Below are 23,402 nucleotides of genomic sequence, written 5' to 3'. Positions count from 1 at the left end.
CTTTGGATCGCAGCATGCTGTCTAGCTTTTGAGGATCTTTTGGTCTACTTCACTTTGTCAGGTAGGTCCTATTTAAGTGATTTCTTGATTGAGAACAGGTGTGGCAGTAATGTGGCAGCCAAAGATATGATAAACCACAGTTAAATTATGTTTTAACAGGGAGGCAATCACTTTTTCACACAGGACCAAGTAGGTTTGGATTTTTTCCCCTTAATAATAAAAACCTTTATTGAAAAACTGCATTTTGTGTTTACTTGTGTTATCTTTGTCTAATATTTAAATTTGTTTGCTGATCTGAAACATTTAATTGTGACAAACATGCAAAAACATAAGATATCAGGAAGGGGGAAAACACTTTTTCACACAACTGTATGTGGCTATAGTGTAAAAATGACATGACTGCCCCATTTGATGTAAAATGGGCTGTGTAAACTTAGGTATAACATAATAACAAGCCTTTCATTTTATAATAACTTTTTTTCCACTTTTTCTTTCGCATATCTGCTGTAACGAGGAGCACTTATGGGGGGCATTGAAGATGATTCTAATGGCCCATGACTGACAAGGGCCTTAAAAAGGCTTTAGTGGTGGAGTGATGGGGCCCAAAATACCATAATACTAGTGTTGTGTAGCATGTTGTTTGTCATTACCAGAGGAGCAGCTGGAATCCTTTAGACCAATGTCAATGTTCATGTTCAGATTCATGTTCATGCTGGAATTCACAGATCTGTACTATTGTATGTATCCCGTTGTTCAGCACTTTATGTGTGAGTGCCATTGTTGTTTATCGTTTGTGTCTCGTGTTCAATAAATGTCCGTCATCATCAAGAGATGTCTGTGTGTCCTGCTCCTTGCCCTGCGGCATTCGGGCCATCACAGAATGATCGACCACCACTGGACCCCAACTCTCGACGAAGGTACTCCTTACGGAGATGCAGTCAAGATTGAGCTATGAGGATGGCACAGAGCCATCCTCTGGCTTTGGCAGAGAGAGGTAACTCGCTGCTCAAACGCAAGAGGATATTCCCCTAGTCTATTTTAGTAAATGGGCAGGTACTGGGTCAAGTGAAGAAGTACATTTTGATGAGCAGATCAACAAATCTAGCTCAGCCTGCTAAATAGATCTAAAGGATTGCAGCTGCTCCTCTGGTAATGATCATATTAAAATCCACATGGGTTAGAGTAAGCATCTGATTTGTAGCAGCTAGTTGCTTAATCTGAATTTCCTGCCTAATGTTACTGATTTTGTCATTAATCAAACTTAGTGTTTGCACACAGTTGAGCACAGAGAGTTGAAATTATCTCATAGTTTATAGGAACAAAGATTGCCATTGTGAATTCAGATCAGTGTTTAACATATTTAATCTGCCCATCTGAGATTTGTGGTAACTAGCAAAATTGGAATACTGAACATATAACAGGTGCACACATTTGATAGACTAAAAGTTAATTTATTTATTTAACAAAACAGGGACATGCTTACAGGATACAGAAGTGCAACTGGAGATGGGGAGGAAAATGTTCTGCTCTGTATGCTTTCACATTAATCTGCAGTTGTTTGGGTCTTTTTGTCACTTGCTTAATAATTAAACGAACTAATCATATTAATTAATTCTAACATAACATATAGTATTCATTAAATATAGCATATTGTGATGTAAACCTGAAACATTATTTAATAAACAAGAACATCTCATACAGAGAAATGTCAAGTGATACTTCTGAACTGACTGCTAACACCAAGACCAGTATGCAACCATACCAGCCTCCCATACAGGTGGCCAGCACATTAGCATCCTGCTGTATTTTGGTGACCAGAACACAATTGTTCAAAACACCATGCTTGCCTTGCTGGGGACCAGCTATGCATATCAGTGCTGTTTTTCTATCGATAGCTAGCCAGGTTCTGGTGACTCTCCTGCAATTGAATCAGATTTATCAGTAAACCACTGAAAACCGACAGAGCTCAAGTCCTATTGTTAAAAAATGCTATTATAAACTCTGCTACTATTTTGTCATACTTTGGCAGCCATTGATAAATTATGTTTTAATGTTGGACAAACAAATGTGTTTCCTTATAGAGTTAGAATAGAATTTTAAACAAATTTTAGGAAATGTCTGAATGCATTTGAACTGACTTTTATCTAAAAATATGATTAATTCAAATTGCTTATGCTCTTGCAGTAGTGACAACAGACACATACAGTAGACAAGATATTCATTGTAGGATATCTTATAAATCAAATAAATAAATCTTGAGAGGTGCAGTTTGAGAAGTATCATTTCTTCTGCATGATGCGTTTAAAAAGACTTTTTATCCCCTCACAATCTGAAGAGATTTTTTGTTGTTGTATTTGCAGAAATTGAAGCCTACAGAGGATGTATGTATACATTTGTTTTAAATACAATCCAAATCTTCAATATATCACATGTAATTTACGACAAATAAAATATTTAGATGTGATTTACATGATTTCATATGATATTTTTAAAGGATACTAAATATTTATTTTTGATATATTCATTAATTAGCAGATATTATATATGCCCTTTATGCTTGGACTTCTAACCTAAATATTAAAATAATAATAATAATTGATGTATTTATTTCACAAAATTTCTAACAGAAAGGGACGTCCTTTTACAAATTGCACCTCATTGTGAAATTCTACTATGTTTCATTCCAGGCGAATATAAAGAACATATGAACATATGCCTTTTCCAAGGCAAATTCATTTTATCCCATTAACTAACGTAATGCGATTTTTGTTGCATAGCGTTAGGCTAAAGAAAATTAATGTTACTGCGTTTATCAAACTAAAAGTATTTATTTGGAGCCATGCGGTAAATGATCCAATGTGACCAGCATATGAACGATTTTTAATTTAAAAAAAAAAAAAAAAAAGGTCATATTGCTTAAAACAAAAAAACAAAACAAAACAAAAAACAAAAACCGTACTAGCTAATATTTTGAAATGTAAGGCGTTGTTAAAGCCTAGTAGTTAATAGGCTAGTACAGACACAAGCCACTCATTCACGTTATTTATATCAGTTTAGCGTCCGATTAAATATTTTTGAAAGAACAGTTACGAAGCGTTAACAATCATTTTTTCATTTATCTCCAATATAAAGCTAAATTGTTCCATAGATCAACAAGCGCCTGTTACTGTTGAATTGATAGTCCATTTTGGAAAACTGTTTTTATAACTCGTGTAGATAGATCATTTGGTTAAACAGTTTAAGATTTTTATTTTGTGTTGGCGATTTATATCGCAACGGATCTTTATTCTTACTTGCTTTTAGGATTTCTTCGTTTACTACTTTCGACTGCGATTTCCGGTAAGGTTAAGTCTTAGTTTTAAAGCGACTTCCGTTTCCTCCCCCTACCGTTTGTGCTGTGTGAGAGCGTGTGCCCCGGAGCCAGTCTCGGCACACATCTTATATAAAAAATCAAAAATACAAAAAAAATTACAAAACAGAAAATCAACAAAAAATCTATTTTCGTAACCAACACTTGGTGAAGCAGGATCAGCAAACGTATCCTTGTGAGAACGACGTGGGATCTGAAAGTTAACTTGAAGCCTACCTTACCGGTCTGCTTTGGAGGCCGAGGAGATTAGCTAGCTTAGCTTAGCTCGCTAGCTAACGTTAACTGACTAGCAACCGCTGTTTAGTTTGCCTAGCTAGACTTAAGCGTCGAGTTGCTAGATAGTTTCGGACTGGAATTCGCTAATTAGCGTCTTTTAGCTACTGACGTCTGTCTGTTATAAGGAGGAAAAACTGACAGTTGATATTTTGATTTAACTACCGTCTGAGTCTAAAAATAAGTCAAGTTAACGCTAGGTAACTAGCCCCCATAATCACCTAGCGTGATAGCTAATAATCCATCTTCCTCGTTGTGAATCACCAGTGGATTGAGTCCGGCCTAAATCCTCTGTTTAACCGCAGTCGGCAGTTTGGTGATCGTAACACATAGTTAGCTAATTTGTCGAACAGATTGACCGACGTCACACACGACGATGAATCCAAGTGCTCCAAGTTACCCGATGGCCTCGTTGTACGTCGGTGATCTTCACCCAGATGTTACCGAGGCCATGCTATACGAGAAATTCAGCCCTGCTGGCCCAATTCTCTCCATCCGGGTTTGCAGAGACATGATGACTCGTCGCTCACTTGGATATGCGTACGTGAACTTTCAGCAGCCGGCGGATGGTAAGCAGTCTTCATATATATATATATATATATATTTATATGTACGATAGGTTAGGTTAACTGTCTCTAACTCGCTGCCTACCTGTTGGCTACTGCTAATGTTGGGCCTGCGCAACGTGTAGTACTGTGCTAGCTAATGCTAAAGTCGCGCGTAAGCACATGGATTTGAGGTTTAGATCGAGGTAGTCGAATCATGTTAACTTAGCAAGAATCACACATCCACATTTTAATGTAAATATAAACTTAAATATTTGACCAAAACACATTTGACATGTGACTTTTACCATCGATAAGAAATAGTTCCATGGCTCCGTTCAGAGACTTGAGAGGAATTTGAGTTTAGCAAAGAAACGGGTGACTAACATTGTCAGTTATCTTCTAAAGTCGTATTTTGTATTGGCACATTCTTCCACTGTCCCGACCACATCACTGTACATCATTCCTCCTTAACTAGCTAGCTGGATATGTAATCCACTTTTTTCTCTTAGCTGAGCGTGCTTTGGACACCATGAACTTTGACGTCATCAAAGGCAGGCCTGTGCGCATAATGTGGTCCCAGAGAGACCCCTCTCTGAGGAAGAGCGGAGTTGGCAACATCTTCATCAAGAACCTGGACAAGTCTATTGACAACAAAGCTCTTTACGACACATTCTCCGCCTTTGGAAACATCCTCTCCTGCAAGGTAAAGGAGCTGCTTTGAGTGCAGTGCTCTTTGTGCTTGGATGATGTGTAGCGCATGCACACTAAAGTCTCGTATTAACAGTGACTGGGAAAGCGGTTAACATGCATTGTGAGTTTGATTTGTGTACTCATGCGTATGCCTTTCCTGAAGGTGGTGTGTGATGAGAATGGCTCTAAGGGCTACGGCTTTGTGCACTTTGAGACCCACGAGGCTGCGGAGAGAGCCATTGAGAAAATGAACGGCATGTTGCTCAATGACCGCAAAGTGTAAGTGGGAGCAGGGACTAAGACGGGTTGCCTGTGTCAGGCTGTCACTCGGCCATTTGTTTTTGGGTTTTGTTTAACTGCACCATTTTACTAAATCCTCTTAATGGATTGGAAGGTCATGAAATATCAGGGAATTTTGATTGCGGCATCTTTAGATTTTAGGTGGTATTTATCAAAATGTTTCCCATATTGTGTGAGTGGTTGAGTTCTTGATTTTAACAAAGCCAACCTGTTTTTCTGTTCATAATAGGTCATGGAAATTTAGCCTTTTAGTCAGTGAAAGTCATGGAATTTGATGTTTGAATTAGAATGGGGACCCTGGTTTCAGTCAACATTCAAGATGTATATTTGACACATCCTTTGGTGTATGCTGCATAACAGATTTGCCATAGACAACTGGTGCTTATTGGAATGTGGACAGCTCTGGCATAGAGACTGAACTCGTAAGCAGTCAGTCAGAGGTGTGTTTCCTGCACTGCTGTCTCACTTCTTCCATGTCTCACAGCAGTTTCTCTTCTTTAAAGGTTCGTCGGCCGCTTCAAGTCTCGCAAGGAGCGTGAGGCTGAGATGGGGGCCAGAGCCAAGGAGTTCACCAATGTTTACATTAAGAACTTTGGCGAGGACATGGACGACGACAAGCTGAAGGAAATCTTCAGCAAGTTCGGTGAGGATGGTGGGCCCCATGGCGGAGGGGAGAAGTGAAATGGTGCAAGCAGAGGAGTGCTGTTGCGTGCTGCTCGCTTTGACTTTCTTTTGCATTCCAGGCCCAGCGCTGAGCATTCGCGTCATGACTGACGAGAGTGGCAAGTCCAAGGGCTTTGGCTTTGTGAGCTTCGAGAGGCACGAGGATGCCCAAAGGGTGGGTGCTGTGGCTGTGGGGACAGTGTGACTCCTTATAATTTGTGTGTGGGGAAGCTAATAATGAATGATCTGCGATTATATTAATGTGTGTGTATATGGTTAGCATGTGTATGTCCTGTCTGTGTTTCTGTCAATGTGTGACTGACATTGGTGGGGCATGGATGGGTGTGTGTGTTTGTGGATGACATGAACAAAAAATTAGTGATTACTGTTTGTTTATATTACTGTGTTTATTAATCAGCATTAGTGCATATAAGTGTGTATATATGTGCTGACTGGGTTTGTGCGTGTAGGCCGTGGATGAGATGAATGGGAAGGAGCTGAATGGGAAGCAGGTGTATGTGGGTCGTGCCCAGAAGAAAGGCGAGAGGCAGACAGAGCTCAAACGCAAGTTTGAGCAGATGAAGCAGGACCGCATGACTCGCTACCAGGTGCCTCTGCCTTAAACACCAGCCCTTCCCACACACTAGACAAGAGGGTCTCTGGACAGAGCTCTTATTGTAGAGATCCTGATGTTTGTTTAGTTCCAGGCGCTGACTTACCTGTTGACCCTTTCTGCTCTCAGGGAGTGAACCTGTATGTTAAAAACCTAGACGATGGTCTGGACGACGAGCGTCTACGTAAGGAGTTCTCTCCATTTGGAACCATCACAAGTGCCAAGGTAACTGGGAACCTTAAAACACACAGATTCTCATCCGCATGTAGGAACTCATCCTTTTGGTAGAACTTGGTTACAGAACTCCTGAGGGACCTGAGGTTGACCAGGTTCAACCCTGGAGACCTACTTTTCTGCAGTGTTTAGTTCCATCTTGTATATAATCCAGCGAGTCAGGGTTTTAAGGAGGCGTTGTTCAGGACCATTGTCCTAACTGTCTTTAAGCTGCACAGTAGCCAAAACAGTCAAAACATACAAATAAAATCCAATAAACATTTAGTATTATGTAAATTAGCTGCTGGGTCTCAGTATCCTCGCTGCCCCCCTGCAGGTGATGATGGAGGGCGGCCGCTCCAAAGGGTTTGGCTTTGTGTGTTTCTCCTCTCCGGAGGAGGCCACCAAAGCAGTGACGGAGATGAACGGGCGCATTGTGGCCACCAAGCCACTGTACGTGGCCCTGGCGCAGCGCAAGGAGGAGCGGCAGGCCCACCTCACCAACCAGTACATGCAGCGCATGGCCAGTGTACGCGCCGTGCCCAACCCAGTGCTCAACCCCTACCAGCCCGCCCCACCCTCCGGCTACTTCATGGCAGCCATTCCACAGGTCAGACACACACACGCACACGAATGCATGTAATTCATTCCTGTGATTTGTTCCTGTGATAATTCCGTTACTTTGGCGGTTGGTGCTGTATAACACGTGTACGTATTAATGTGTGGCCACGGCCATGGTATGGTTTTGTAGGCTCAGAACCGGGCTGCCTACTACCCGAGCAGCCAGCTGGCACAGCTCCGCCCCAGCCCCCGCTGGGCCACGCAGAGCGTCCGCCCACAGCGTCAGTATCTCTCAGGCCCACTATAAGTCCTGTTGGTATTCTGCATTAGCTCCATCCACATGGATTGGCTCCCTCATGATCTCTTTTCTCCCGCTCTCACTGCAGATTTTCAGAACATGCCGAGTGCCATCAGGCCCACAGCACCCCGTCCACAGACCTTCAGCACAATCCGACCCACCTCCACCTCCCAGGTCCCACGCATGATGGCCTCTCAGCGCATGGGTGAGTCTCCTGAAAATGCATATACATCCACATGTGACTCGTTCAGACTCGCACCCACATATCCCAGTGAGTCTCAGATAATCACACTTGCTGGGCAGTGGTCCTGACTATGTTCATTGTGTTTTATCTATAGCATCTCAGCCTCTGGGGCCGCGGCCGACCAGCGCAGGAGCAGCCACCGGGGCGGCGCCGGTGAGAGCAGTACCGCAGTACAAATACGCCACAGGGGTTCGCAACCCACAGCAGCACCTGGGCACACAGCCGCAAGTGCCCATGCAGCAGGTACACACACACCTCGCACAATGCTGCTCTTATACTGAATTTGGCATTATTAATTGTATTTATTGTATACTGTACAATTTTAATACATGATTGGTTTATTGTCTGAAGTAATATATCATCTCCTCCCTGCCTCCTGTGCATGCCTAGGCTGCAGTCCATGTGCAGGGCCAGGAACCTCTCACTGCCTCCATGCTGGCTGCTGCACCTCCACAGGAGCAGAAGCAGATGCTGGGTGAGGAACACTCCTAAACATACAATGCACCATGGCATGGCTGCAGGCTGGGGCATTGGGCCACACATTAGTAGTGTTGGCGAGTCTCACCACATTCTCCTCCCCCCACAGGTGAGCGTCTGTTCCCCCTGATCCAGAACATGCACCCCACCCTCGCAGGGAAGATCACGGGTATGCTCCTGGAGATCGACAACTCAGAGCTACTGCATATGCTGGAGTCTCCTGAGTCTCTTCGCTCTAAGGTACACATACATGCTATCTCACAAATGCACCAAGTGGCCATTTGACCATAGGTCCTGTTACAGTAGTGGGCAGCAGATTCTGTGTCCATAACTCTCGTGTAGGTGCTGATGAGGCAGCTGGGGTCTACATTAGTGTATTACAGAAGTACTGGAGTGAGATTAAACAGACTGCAGTAGCAATATTGTATTTGTATAGGTGGATGAGGCAGTCGCTGTGCTCCAGGCCCACCAGGCGAAGGAAGCAGCTCAAAAATCTGTAACCAGTGCTGCGGTTCCCGCTGTCTGATGGAAGGTAAGTGAAAAGCATACTTCGCACCCCCCAGCCCAAACGCATGCGGAACAGATTAGGTACTGGTGTTCTGTAGTGAACTTGCTTTCATTCTCTTTCAGAATAAGTAAACCTGCAAGCCAGCTTCACCAAGGCAGAAAAAGGAAAAAAATACACATTGAAACTGAAAAATGAAAAACACATTAAAATTTTCAATATTTTTGCCAGGTCTATAGACTCCAAGTCTAGGCCTTGATTATAGTAAATTTAAAAAGGGAAAAAAAAAAAAGAAAAAAGGCAAAATGATTGACATGAACAGTTTATCATTCCTTTCTGTTTATTCCTATTACTGTTTGAATGCTCAGAATCAGTTCTTGCAGTTGATAGCTGAGCATTAGGAAAGTATTGGATTGCATTAATAAAAATTTAAAGATGCTTGTTCTCGTTTTCTTTCTTTTGGTGTATGGGAGTTGTAAATATTTGGGGTTAAGAGGATTCAATTTGAAGGAACACTTCCATTTTAGAGAAGGGAGGTTTGGAAAAGCAGTCAAGTGTTTTGAGGTGGTGTTTACTCGCTTCATTCATTCATGCAAGTTCCAGTTCAGTTCCACAGAGAGATGATGGTGGTCTTTACAGAACTTGTTGCTGTTGGGTTTGAGCTAGGGTTTGGCTGGAGAAGCAGTTTGTTAGTGGTGTGTGCCTACACTAGATGGCAGTGAAAGTGGAGGAATTTTTGGTGTGTGAAAGCAAGCCGAAAGATATAGCCTGATACTGCACATACTGATCCCACCCTGAAGCTTGGCCCCAAACTGATCTATCAGATCACCATTGTTTTGATTTTGAAGCAGTGTCTCAGTTTTACATTTATTTTTGAGTAAACTAAATGATTTGATGGGAAGGAGTGTGGCGATTTTAGTGCCTCCAGCCCTCAATTATACCTAGTGTGTGGTTCGGCAACAGAAAATTTGCACAATTCACCAGCTACCACAAATGTAATCAATCGGTCAGCTTGCATTTTAGGTCTCCCAAATTCCCTTTTTAATTTTTGCATTGGAGTTGAGCTTAATATAGAGAGTACATATGGAGGCACTTTTGCCCAAAGCATTCACAATGTAATCTATTTTTAAGTTTTTTTTATTCTCTAATGTTTTGATTACAATTTTTTTTTTTTTAAATGCTATAATCTGCATAATTTCCAGCTTTGCCGTACAGTTTGTACCTCCAAAGGAAAAAAGTGTTTTGCCTCCCAAAATGTTAGCATCAGCTAAATTACATAAACAGAGTGACATTTTTAAGAACTGAATTGAGTGTGAGGAAAGTGGATGAAAAATCAGGTTGTGATTTACAGAAAAGATCTGGAGTGAAAGTTTCCAACACTTAATAGATTAGCCTCATGGCATCAGTGCAGCACTAATAAAAGGAATCACCAGACACTGAAAACCATTGATTGTGCAAAATTTGGGGTATGTGAAAAATATTTTGCCAAGCCATTGCTTTAAAGCTCAAGACATTCCTCTACATCTACATATCCTTCATATGGCATTTGTGGGGCAGGTTACGAGAGTTCAGCAAGCTGAGCAACTGCCAAGCCTCTTTAATATGCTGACCTTCAACTTTACAACACACTTATACAGCAACTCCAATAAATTCTAGAGTATTTATAGCTGTTAGAAGCTGTCACTGATGAAAATATACAGGCACATTACAAAGCAATTTTCACCAGGAAAGAAGTCCAGCAGGATTGTTTAGGCTCAATGGGTGATGTCATGGCAACATTTCTCTCTTCCAATTTTGTTTCAGGACCGTAAAGGATCCAGCTCAAGAAGTATTTTTAAAAAAACTTGGATTACAAAATCTCAAGGGGAAAAGCAATTTTTTAGTTGTGTTAATCTTAAATACCCAAAAGGTTTTGCAAAGAATAGCATAGTTCGGTGGTCCCTCTCCAGTCACATGAAACATAGAAACATTGTTATACAAGTATGTAATAAAAGTTGAAAAATGTATGTTTGGAGTATTATTCCACATTTCTCAGATCAAGATGTACCCTGCATTCTCAAAATGAGTGAAGACATGCTCAGCCTATCAAGCTTGTAGGGGCCAGTTTGCAGTATGGAGATCAAGTCAAGTAGATCTTTGTTATTACAGCCATATACAATGTGCAGTATGCAGTGAGCTGAAATAATGTTTCTCCTGGAACCAAGATACACATATACACATGCACAGTGCTGATGATAGAAGAGTGCAATGTGAATAACAACAAGCATGCAGGGTGGGGTGGTTTAAAAAGTGGTTAAAAGTGATGGTACTGGTTGAGAGACAAGTTAAAGTGTCTATAAACAGTCAAGTGTGCAATAAACAGTAAAGTCAAGATACTGTTTCTTCATTAGTTTCCGTTTACCATGAGACACATTTTGGTGAACAGTCTCCAAATGCACAGACCGACTAGAGAGGAGACACTGAGCAAACATTAATTAAGAAACCCAAGCATGTGTGTTATCTTGATTCCCTGATCACACCCCCCTTTTATAATAGCTCAGTGCTAATATGGCTGCAAATTCAGAATATAACATATGCTCCAGTCCTCCTAAGCCACTGTACATTTATTACTTCAATATATACAAATACACTTAAGTTGCAGAACTTCACCTGTACAGTTCATAAAGACCAAATCATGAAATCACAGTGTGAATAAGAATTAAAAGTAAGAATAATTTTTAAATAAACAATATTTTATTTTGACAGTACAAGAACACTGTTAGTTATTAACAGGTCTGTTGTCATTGGTCTAAATCTTTCCTGTTGATCAAAAATATATCATGGTATGATTTTATGATGATGACAGCATAAGACATTACAGATCCCTAAACCCAATCTGTGAAAGTTTTTATTCAGTCTATACACCTGTGCAAGTTGTGTATGCATAGTAATATCTGAATGTTACTTTACTTCTGCTTTGTCTCTAGCACAAAAAACTTGTACATTTCCACAAGCTTTGAAACACCTAACTGCAATATTTACAGTTATATGCATTATAGATATGTTTATGTATGTGTGTTTAATTATGTATCATGTTTGAAAACACTATTGTTTACATAGTTTAAACATTTGGTACAGGATAATGTCATAGCTTGTTTAGAACGTGAGATAAAGGTCTGTTTTTACTGGCATAGCACTGATAAGCAGCTACAATCATTGTCTTGGACTCCTGGTTCCAAAAAAACCTGCTGCCATCTCTGAATGCATTTACACAGTTAAATATAAGCTGCAGTGTATGCAAAAATGTGCAAATATAATTCATATCCTAAACAATTCCAAAGGTTTTTCCACGACTTCCACTGATTTCAATTAGAAATAATACTTAATTCATTAAAGTTTTTCAATCTGATGTTTGTTTTCTAACATACAGCTTGTATATGACTTAAGACAGAGGATAATTAGCAACTCATTATTAATTAAAATATATCAAATACTAACAAAAACTAAATGGTTTAATTGTTGAGATTAATAAACGTTGTGACAAAAGCATTGGATGTGTGTACTACTGTATCTGAAAACACAACCTAAGCCCAACAAAGAGAATTGCGTAGTGAACCATTGGAATTCAACAACAATCTGTGACACCAGTTGTAAACATTATTATTATTATTATTATTATTATTATTATTATTAACATTTATATAGCACCTTTCTCATACTCAAGGACAGACATGTATATTAGCTTTTTACAATCACTCACACACCGAAACGTTCAATTTCAAAGGCAAAACAGGAAACATGTTTGTATTAGTGAAATAATGCAAATACAATACTGATTTACTCAGACTATTTCTCATCTCCTAGATATGGAATGGGGAGGTAGAGGATAAGTCCATAAGCTGTATAACATTTTGCACTGGATTTCTTTAGAAAAATCTAAATGAAAATGAAAGATCCTGAACAGAATCCTATACAGTTAGTTTTATGTTCAAACACCAGCAAAAAAAAACATTGCAATTATGGTTTATTTAATTTTACAAGTGAATGCTAAACTAAATGCTTAAACTTTATGGTGAGAATATTTAACAAAACAATTCAGTGAAGACCTAAGTATTTGTTGATTTGATTCAGATCAATAAAGTAATTTGCTTATCTGGCTGTGGCCTCTGTGCTAGGCACTGCTCAGATAATAAACATTTAATATGATGATTACAGCTCAAAAAATGAGTCAACATTTCATATGACGGTTACAGCTCAAAAATATCCTGTTCAGTAATTTTGAAATGAACCATTTAAAGTTAATGGTTTCCATCAGATTAATTTCACTTCCTTCTGCGAACATGTATGCTGCAAAATAGTTTGTGGCACTTGATATAATAAGGTTTCAACAGTGATAAATGGTGAGTACAACCATGTTTTTAGTAACTGCATTACTTCTGTGCAAACCCTTAAGGAAAATCCATGCAACATTAATGGATTGTCTCCACAATTTCTAAAATAAAATATTCTGGGATATAAATCTTAATATGTTAACTTTCAGACTTTTAGTCTTTTACATATGCAATTTTTAAACCAAAATTAAAGTAATTCACCTTGAAGTTGGTTTTTACCCATTATGCCTACAAAAAATATGCAGTTACCCAGACAAATGACCTGGGTGAGTGTGTTTTCTGTCAAGGTCCCTACCAGGGTAAGTGAACTTCTGTCTGTTTACTCTGGCATTCCGCCAGTCAAGGTGTGAGCTTGTGATGACACTGACTACATTCTCAAGCAGTCCTTGGATCCTTGGTACAGCCTGGTTTAATGACTATGACCTGAGATAAAACTGCCTCACCTGAATCCTGTGACTTTGTCCGATGGTTGATTCCCATTCATGGAGGCTTATCACTCTATAGCATTTTGCCAAGTAACATAAGGATGAGTTGTTTTGCTCTACAAACATACGTAATTTGGCAGGTCAAAGTTCTGGAGTGTAACCCAGTAAATGGCCTTTATAAACAGCAGTGAGGCACAATCCCAGCTCTTATGGCTCTGATCAGCAACAGATGTATCAGAGTTTATATCTAGTGATCAGCCTCGGTCATAATGGACTACGAGTGCCAGTGTTCAGGCAACAATAATGGATGCTCAAGTGCCATACTGTTTAACATCCTCAGCCAGGCAGACATTGACGAGCCAGCCAAGAGCAAGCTCAACTACTTACCCCCCAAAAGATGTCACTGTGAGATGCACAGAATTGTGAGACTCAAAACTCCAACGGATACATGCTGGGTTGCCTCCAGTGTCCTCGTGAAGACAGTCTACTTCATGAAGAGTTTACCTGCTTTCCAGCAGCTGCCACCAAAGGACCAGCTTGTGCTGCTCCAGAGCTGTTGGGTACCGCTCTTCATCCTGGGTCTGGCACAGGAGCATGTTTGCTTTGAGGTGGAGGATACTACTGCTCCCAGCATGCTGCAGAGAATCCTCCTGAACCACCAGGACAGTAAAGGGTCCGATAGAGAACAGCCCACAATGGCAGGGGTCCAGAAACTCAAAACCTGCCTGAAGAAGTTCTGGAATCTGGACCTGAGCCCAAAGGAGTATGCTTACCTTAAAGGCACCATGATATTCAATCCAGGTATGTAGACACTGTTCAGTTTCATATACTTACATTTAGCATAGGTTTACAAAGGTTGACAAATTCCTCCTGTAAAAATATGATGAAATGATGGAGAAACAAAAAACCCCAGATAGTATCTTAAACAATTCAGGGTCTAAAATTAATGCAGATGTTTCCCCCTGCACAGATGTGCCAGGATTACAGGCAGCACCATTCATCAACAGCCTCCAGCAGGAGGCTCAGAATGCGCTGGGAGAAGTTCTGCTCCTTCTCCATCCAGAGGACCAAAGATGCTTCCCCCATGTGCTACTCGCCAGCTCGTCCTTGAAGAGCATCACTTCTGACCTCATCACTGAGCTCTTCTTCCGGCCAATTATTGGAAAGGCTCATCTCTTGGACCTGCTTGCTGACATGCTCTTCAGTAGATGCTGAATCACCTGGAGACATGGCTATAGGCTCACTCTAGAGACTTTCCCCTAGTTTACCACTCTTAAACTAAAATTAATACCAGGAGGTGGACAGTTATGTGAGGGTACAGTTCAGGCATTCAATGGATGGATGTAAAACCCTGAAGAGAAGATATGAAGAGGTTATGTCTGACTTGTCTGACTCATTCCAGGCAAAAGACTCTGTGTTGTTTACAAATGGGGGGAAAAAAAAACGTCTTTGCACCTTTCAAACAACTTATTCAGGTCATGCAAGCATGTGATGTTTTCATTACTCATATATTCTTTTAGATGGTGTTTATGATCTTTTATGTTAGAGGACATTACACCTGTTCAAAACCCCTTTCAAATATTGTACATCTTGAAATCCAGAGGCAGTGATGAATTTAGTCTCTGGGAGACTGATCCTGTTTTATGAAACTACTTGTTCTAAATTAGTTTTATGCTCCTATGTTCCTTAGCATACTGGAATAAAATCTTTTTTTATTTTTTATTTTTTTCACAAGTTACTAATTGCCCTTGGGAGAACCTTTGAGAGCCCTGAAGATACAAAACCTCATACTGCACATTGATTGTCAGGTCTGGTAGGCAGAAACAGAGTATACTGTAGGTTTAAATAAGAAAGCTTAAAAAAAACAATCAAGGGGTAATCCAATGGCAGTGTCAAAAAGCATACCAGGCACACTAAACAGGCTAGGGGCAGCCAAAAAGGAGTAACCAAAACCAGAGAGAGTGAAGTAAGTACAATATAGAAAGGTTTGGCAATGCTAAGACTAGGCAGAGCAAAACTTCACAAAGCCAACTACAAATGTATGGGTTTAAATACAGAGAAACAGAGAGTGATAACTACACAAAGCTGAAATCAATAGACAAGGGACTGGGAACACACAGGAAGATTATGGAAAGTCTGCAGACATGACACTTATGCTAATTTTTGTCATATCATTTACTGCTTCCATTAAAACTGTTCTTTGTCAAGAAAAAATTGGCCATATGACTAACGTCTGCATTAATGGCAAGAATTTGTTTCTGTGTAGCAGATTTTGACAGGACTGTGTGGGAGCATAAACTTTGCACTGGATATCCCTGATAACAGCAACACCATTTAATACTGAGCACCATATGCAGTGTGAGGATTATCACGGTAAATATGAATCTTAAAAAATTCTAAATTAATTACATATTATTAATTAAGCAATGTGGTCAAATAACATAACTTTCTAGAATATAATACCATACTGTTTTATTTTTCAGATTGGCCAGTATTATTCAGAATGTTCATATTTACTCTAACAAAAAGCAGCCACTCATGTTTCTAATGTTTATAACTGATCTAAGTTATGTAACTGATCTGATGTGTAATTTGATTTCTCAGTGCAACACACTGCCATAAGGAGTGCTATACCTGGTGTTGTGGGCCCGTGTGCTTGTCTTCTCTGTGATTACTGAGCAGGAGTCTCCAACATTAACAGGACGTCCATGACACAGCGGGTCTTCACTGCTGTCCACACACGATCTGCTCTGACCTCAAACAGTTGCACAATCCAAACTCCAATTTATCACATCAACAAATGGGTTACTGGGGAAATGAAAAGGACGTTTATAGACCGTCATTATAATTTTATACATTTGGGTTATGCGTCAAGGGGGATTATTTTCCAACTATATATAATATGATGATAAATATATAAGAGCTATAACAGTCAACACTTTAAAATATTTTGAAAACAACATAAGGACAAATAGTCTGTGCCCAAACTTCAGTGATCAGTCACAAAACTTGCAAAGTACTTGTTAAGGTGAACAGTAAGCCATGAAGAACCATATAAGCCATAAAGAATGACTATATATATAAAATGTTTGAAGAAAGCCAAGGGATGTCAACCCAAAATGATTCCTGCCAAATGTTTAACATGGTATTTGATATATAATAATGGTGGATGTATAAGGGATCCATTATGATATTATCAACTATCTGATCTGACATTTGCTCTGCACAATCATATAAAAGACAAGAAAACCATTTTCATAGGCCATTACTCCCTATAACATTCCCATATCCCAAGATGATAATGCCCCCAGACATACTGCTAAACAAATGAAACAAATAGTTAAATTGTTCTATGGCCTGAACAAACCTAAACATTATTAACTCTTTTTGAGATGTTTTGCAGTGCCAGGTGCAAAGAAGGTTTCCACCATTTTCATCCCTAGATGTTTTTTTTTCTTCTGGAAGGATTGTCCAATATCCAACTACACAGAGTTCAGGACTTGCATGACAACATTCCCAGAAGAACTGAAGTTGTTCGAAAGGCAAAAGGTGGCCCTGCTCCTAGGTACATACTTGACATTATTGCTGGGCATCCCCATTAGTAGTTCCACTCCTAACTGAAATAGTGTTATAGACCTAAATATAGAATACAACACAGCAAATGGACATATTGAAAACCTGATGAAATTTAATCAGATTTAATTATACTTGAAAATTCAGCAATGAAAAAGGAATACTTCACTGTAGAGTTTAGTTTTTAAAACTAAACTAAAAATTCAATTCACTGGCTAGACAAGGATAAAGCCCAGGTAGATAAAACCCTGAGCTGGTAAAGCCATTAACACTGTAGCTCTATGGACCTCTAAGAACATTAGACTATAAGCAAGACATTTTTATAGAAATTATTACTGATCAGAATTCACTTCTGGATATAAAACGACCATCCTAAACTCCTGGTCACATGGTTACAAAATTCTGCCTGTGATCATTTAGCGCCCCCTTGTGAACTACACAGAAACATAATAAAGTGGATTAAACGTAATTTAGTAATGTTTACTGTAGATATTATTACAGGATTGAACATAGTAGCCATTTCTATAAGTCTCTCATCACTGAATATAATAAAAACTAAATATAGTGCAGAACTGGACAAATTTGTGTTCTCATCTATACCATAAATAGATGAAGTCCTTAGGTTTACCTTTGATCTATTGAAAGACATCACTTTTAGTCTTCATTAGGCAGTTTTTAAAAATTTTTCATCTACAATAACTTGATGCAGTTTTGAAAGCTAATCTTTACAACATACCTTAATAGTAAACTGCTTTGCAACATTTCATTTTTACAGAACAAGAACCTTCACCTTTGGGATTTAGCCAATATAAGGAACTAAATTAAAAGCACATTTTAAGACCAGAATATTTTAAATGGTCTAAGTGCAACTAAAAAAAATTGGATGTCGTCATTTGACATTAGCATGACACCCCCCACCCCCACACTCCAAGTCAGCAGGAAAGTGTCATTCCTGTGTTGGGATGAGTCATGAGTGTTTTGTCATATTGAAAAATTCCCATACATGATGCTGAGCCTGATTCTATAAAAATCCACACATCCTTACCCTTACCATAGGCTATATAGGTTTGCACATCTAAAAAGCTACCTGAGAATGATTAAAACATGTGTTTTTAAAATACGCGTCACTTGTAAAACAGCAGGCCAAAAAAAAAAAAAAAGAAGTATTTGTAGGTGCAGCCAGTGACCATTGTATCGCACTAGTCAGAGCAGAGCAGAGCAGAAGTGTCTTCAGACAGCACTGTGCTGCTCCCCGCAAGGCTAAGCTCTTACGCATGCTAACATCATGTACACAGTACTGGTTGTGAAATACTTGGTTTTGCAGGCACAACACAGACACAAGGTGCAGAATGGCAAGAAGCCAGAAAACACAAAAAACACAATGGACCATGTATTGTAATGTCACCACTTAGAGGACAACCAGTCTTCCCACTAATGTTACAAATCTACATTGTAATGACTTTTTCACCTTTATTTAAAAAAGTATGAGCAAGCAGGTTCCAGTAATCTTTTTAATATGCCAGAAGTAGCTGTAAAATCAGTAAACTGTCCTCAGCAGAGGAGGGAAAGTTGAGAGGGATTTTCAGCCCCTCCTCCACAATTTGTACCTCCAACAAACACTTGGATTTTATTTCCTTTCTTTTGTCAAACCAGTCAAGCAAGTTCACAATTCACAACACACACAGAGTGGAAAGGAACAGGAGAAGGAGGAGACACTTCCAAGAAATATGTAGTGAGTGAGTGTGAGTGAATATATGTGGGGGAGAGAGAGAGAGAGAGTCTGTGAGAAAGGGAGACACATAGAGGTACAAAATGAGCGAGATGGAGGCAAAGAACATCTCAAAAAAGTGCAGGTCATAGTAAATAAACCTTTTTGGCTCAATCTCATAATTAAACAAAAACACTGTTTTTGAGTCCATGAATATTTGTAGCATAGTGCAATGTACAAATGTAAACAAAAAAAGCAAAAGGAAATATATATAGTGTCCATTTTTATTTTGCCTTAAAAAAAAACAAAACAAAAAAAAAAAAAAAAACAACTTCACAACACACTTTAAAAGTAACAGAATAAAAAAAGAAAGACATGGGTCCTCAGCAAACTCGAGAAACAACATTACTATGAAGTTTGTAACATCAAATGGTCACATCGCAGTACCAAAAGCTCTGCGGCTACAGGAAGAGAGAGGGTGGTTATTAAAGAACAGAGCAGCCTAATGAAGCTTACCCCACCACGTCACACCAACCTCATCAATCAGGGGTTTAGTCAGACATGACCTCTGCAAGAGTGCCCTCCCCTGCTGTGGAATGGAATGAAAAACGTACATTTTAAAAAGAAGTCCTTAAAAACTACTGGTGGTCTATAATGAAGCAGTGAACCTGGTGGACAGTGGAGGCACCTGGTTGCCTGATTTAATACAAGCTGTGTTTGAGAACCAACACAGACAATTTGTGCAATCTAATCCTGATAAGACATCGTCACAAAGCTGCTACATACGTCCTCGTTTTGCTAAAATACTAGTGGACACACTGGATAGCTGAATGGAGCAGCAAAGAAAGTGAGGGCCCGGGCAGTTCGGTAGCTACTGCAGAACTGGAGCTCTGATCTTGCCAGCCAGTCTGTAATCCAGTGAGGATGTATGGAATGCAGTAAAGCAGTCTGTCATTTAGCCAAGTGGTCTGTAATCCAGCCAAGTGGTTCATAATCATGGCAAGCACGCTGTAATCCAGCCAAGAACTCGATAATCCAGCCAAACACTCTGTAATCCAGCCAAGCATTCGGTAATCCAGCCAAGCGCTCCAGAATCCATCCAAGTACTCTCAAGACATGTCTGTAATCAAGGCATGCGGTCCATAATCCAGCCAAGATGTCTGTAAACCAGCTAGTTAGCACAGCAGAGGCACTCCTGAAGAGTCTGTGGTTGTGATGGAGGCATAGGCTGGGAAAGCAAAAAGCAGTATACTGCAGTTACAACAGACTCTCGGTTAATCAACTACAGCGGGCAGGACATGGCTCCATATCTGCAGTTATTCATTAAAGTGGTAAAATGTGTTCAACCATTTCGCTACAATAATGAAATCAATTTAATGAATGCAAATGCTTCCCTTAAATGTAGCAATATCAATTAAAAAATATTCAGTGTCTAGCAAAATAAGATGTGAAAACATTTTTATATCCCCTTCTGACATCTTGTCATTTAAACAGTTTGGTAGTATTTAAAATAATCTCCTTTTTTTTTCCCCACTTTTGCACTGTAAAATTATGTTTATATTAATACTCTATGCATCATAAAAACATTCCATCACACAGTCCTGCTGCAATGTAGGTAAATCACTAAATTCCATAACAACCATGCTGTTTATTTAAAAAGAGTTGATCAGAACATGTGGAGGACAGAGGAAAACTGTGAACATCTGAAAAATGAGATGAGGAGGTCTAGCAGGACAAACAAAGGAAAGGGCAAAGGCTTCTGGAGCAAAGAGAACTCTCACAGGCAGCTTTATTCTTCAAAAACAGAGCAAACAGATCAAACAGGAACACCATACAATACGACATATGCAGAGATCAGCCTTAGGGCTTAGTGTAGTTGATACATTTCTTGCCAAGAGTGTTGTGCTCATAGAGCACTAGTGAACAAACATCTTGATGTGGCTGTAGTCTGACTCAGAAGAAGGAATTTAGTGCAGGAAAAAGACTTCACTGTGTAAAACTCACCACTTCGTCCACTGTGCACTCTCATTTTCCGTGCAAGTTCATCTGACGGTGTCAAATCAGACACCTGCACCTCAGGGTCCCCTTAGGAGGAAATCAAATCATGAGGTCATGTGTTGAAATATGAGGTCATGAAGGAGCAAAATCACGTATGGCTGATCATTTTCAGCAAGGAGCCACTTACCGTTGCTGAAGGTGAAAGTCATTGTCTCATTGCCACTGTCAGGCAGTGTTCCATCCCTCCTCCCATTTGCATGAAGCAGAGCATCTTGCGATCTGTAGTCCTTGCTTTTGCCTTTGGAGGCCTGAGACTTATACTTGCGTGTGCTGATACGCATGACGCCATGCACCAGTCGACACTCGGCTTCTTGCTCCTCAAGGTTGTAGTCCTGTGCAATGCTGTTAATCAGGTCACTGATCTCATTTGTCTTGCGCGAGAAGGACAGGTCTGATGTGCACTTGGCCAGCTGCTCAATCTGGTGCAGTTTGTATAGCTCCAGTAGCTTCCTGGTGATCAGTGAGTCGATGTCTGTAGCATTATCGTCCACGTCATCCAGGTCGAGGTCCTCCCGTGAGTAGATGCTCGTGTTGCTGATGGGTCGCTGGCTCTCGCCCTTTCCTGTTACCCTGCTATGTCGCTGAGGGGCCTCTGGGATCAGAGGGTAAATGACCTGCTTCCCAGCCAGGTAGACATCGCGGTAACGAAAGCTGCCTGAGCTGGGCAGCTGGGGGGGCTTGCTGGGCTCCAGCGGTACGCCACAAGCGGGGTTGCTATTGGCCATGACGGTGGGCTTCCGTGGCTCGGCCTCAACCTTTGGTGGGGTGTCGGTCGAGCTCTCGCCTGCGGGCAGGCAGGGGGGATGGCTGTTGTAGAGGCCGCAGGTGAGCACGCAGCAGAGCAGCGCCCTACATCCGCTCCAGCCCAGAGAGGCACAGGAACTACAGGACCGGCTGCCTGACGCCGAGGTTGCCCCCAACGCTGCCGAACCAGGGACGAAGCCTAGGAGCTCGGAGCCACGGCCGTTAGCGTAGCGTGGCAGTGGCTTGCAGCTGGGCTGCATGTCAATGCCACACAGTTGTTCATCATGAGGCTCCCTGTACACATTCCGGCTGGTGGCACTGGAATCTTGTGGCAAGTCCCGGCTGTTAGTGTGGGGATCTCGGGGTGAGTCGTGGCTGCTGCCGTATTGATCTCGGTATAAGTCCTGGCTGGTGGTATTGTCACGCGACTTGGTGCGGCCCTGCCGGTAGCCATCAGCCCTGTAGTGCCCCGAACTGTGCGTGTGCGAGTGGGACTTGTGGTTTGTCCCTGTGCTGTGGCCAGACATGGCACACCAGAATCACGACCTGAAGAACACCGACAAAGGAAGGAAAATTCACATCCAGCAGCAACCTGCACAGACTGGAAATCTATCAGTAAATTCAGCACAGCAATTTTGTTTCAGGGTTTTGGGCACATTCAATATTCATGGATGATGCAGACTTCTAAATGAAAACAATATAAAATCAGCTTTTCAGTACTTAGTAGGCTTTTTTAACAAACCGCCTCCCTCTCATAGCATTATTGGGATGCCATTAAAGGAACAAGCAAGGAACAAGCCATGGAAGAAAGAATGGTGGAAACGCCCCTGAAAGAGAGCTGTGGGGGTTGAAGCACTGAGGACGAGGTGTAAAGACACCATCAAATCGCTAAAAATAAAGCCATGCGTTTATCAGCCTGCGTTAAAGTTGCCAAGAAGCTGGCAAAACCTGGCAAAACTGCGAACAATTTCTATAGTAAGGAGAATAGGTTTTACTCTTCAACACGTATCAGAGTAGTAGGAAATTTGGCTGACGGGACATCCTTAAACGTTTGATTCGATCAATTAGACTCTCGCGCCCTTGCTTTAGCAACTGCCCACAAATCTCCGTAGTTCTTAAAAGACAACATATAACACCACAGAATGTAGGCTGTTAAAAGCTAAAAGCTAAATGACGCATCGGGGAAATTTCCCTTAATAAGAGCTTCGACTTTAACTTACCGCATATGCTTTGAAGAAATCTTCCGTTGTTTTTGAGCGCAACTTCTTGGCGTTTAAAATCACGGAAGTCGGTATGAAGGTCTGTCTTTGGTCAAATGTAAAATTCTCACTTTTTCACTCTTTAGAAGGAACCCGTAAACTAGACTCCTTGACAGTTCATATGGATGCGCAGCCTTTCTAGCTCAGCTCATTGTAAACCTTTGTCGGTGAATTTCACGATGTACCTTCCTTCGCCCTATCCTAGTTTACCTGTGCTACAGGTAGGCTAGTGCTACCTTCAAGTGCTCCTTTGAATCTGGGATTTCCCACTTTCGAAAACGTCACCATGAATCGGGCAGTAAATGTGCTTAGCCTACAGTTGTTAGAATTCTGTTATACATTGTAATTATGGATTACAATAGCATAATATTATATAATTATATATTCCTATTATTGTGATTTTTGTTCCATAGGTCAATCAGGTCTCATCTTGGTTGATTTACTGCTGTAATGTAATAGAACTTGAAAATTGTTTATAATCAGTAAAGTTCCTTAAAATCACGTATGCCA

The 23,402-nt window shown here is 40.7% G+C and overlaps 3 protein-coding genes across 4 annotated transcripts; 2 read left to right on the top strand and 1 right to left on the bottom strand.

Moving 5' to 3' along the window:
* Positions 1-3,369: 3,369 nt before the first annotated feature.
* Positions 3,370-10,590, top strand: pabpc1a (poly(A) binding protein, cytoplasmic 1a). Of its 2 annotated transcripts, none has more exons than XM_035525906.1 (15): positions 3,370-4,212; positions 4,701-4,894; positions 5,045-5,160; positions 5,685-5,824; positions 5,925-6,019; positions 6,315-6,452; positions 6,587-6,682; positions 7,008-7,280; positions 7,422-7,512; positions 7,618-7,734; positions 7,868-8,016; positions 8,164-8,248; positions 8,360-8,490; positions 8,687-8,782; positions 10,559-10,590. In XM_035525906.1, exons 1-14 carry the CDS (start codon positions 4,020-4,022, stop codon positions 8,774-8,776), a joined length of 1,908 nt encoding a protein of 635 aa, XP_035381799.1. In that variant the 5' UTR covers positions 3,370-4,019; the 3' UTR covers positions 8,777-8,782; positions 10,559-10,590. The 2 variants fall into 2 exon arrangements, with proteins under 2 accessions (XP_035381799.1, XP_035381798.1); XM_035525905.1 differs by lacking the exon at positions 10,559-10,590 and adding an exon at positions 8,881-9,193.
* Positions 10,591-13,819: 3,229 nt separating this feature from the next.
* On the top strand, positions 13,820-14,765 carry nr0b2a (nuclear receptor subfamily 0, group B, member 2a). The gene is made up of 2 exons (XM_027005309.2): positions 13,820-14,351; positions 14,521-14,765. Exons 1-2 carry the CDS (start codon positions 13,820-13,822, stop codon positions 14,763-14,765), a joined length of 777 nt encoding a protein of 258 aa, XP_026861110.2.
* Positions 14,766-19,176: 4,411 nt separating this feature from the next.
* Positions 19,177-23,027, bottom strand: kdf1a (keratinocyte differentiation factor 1a). The gene is made up of 4 exons (XM_027005284.2): positions 22,854-23,027; positions 21,017-22,179; positions 20,836-20,916; positions 19,177-20,059 (listed from the first exon to the last, which is right to left on the bottom strand). Exons 2-4 carry the CDS (start codon positions 22,158-22,160, stop codon positions 20,007-20,009), a joined length of 1,278 nt encoding a protein of 425 aa, XP_026861085.2. The 5' UTR covers positions 22,161-22,179; positions 22,854-23,027; the 3' UTR covers positions 19,177-20,006.
* Positions 23,028-23,402: the final 375 nt, after the last annotated feature.

The sequence above is a fragment of the Electrophorus electricus genome, chromosome 5 (genome assembly GCF_013358815.1).
Source record: "Electrophorus electricus isolate fEleEle1 chromosome 5, fEleEle1.pri, whole genome shotgun sequence".
NCBI lineage: Eukaryota > Metazoa > Chordata > Actinopteri > Gymnotiformes > Gymnotidae > Electrophorus > Electrophorus electricus.
This window is presented reverse-complemented; position numbering and strand designations above follow the sequence as displayed.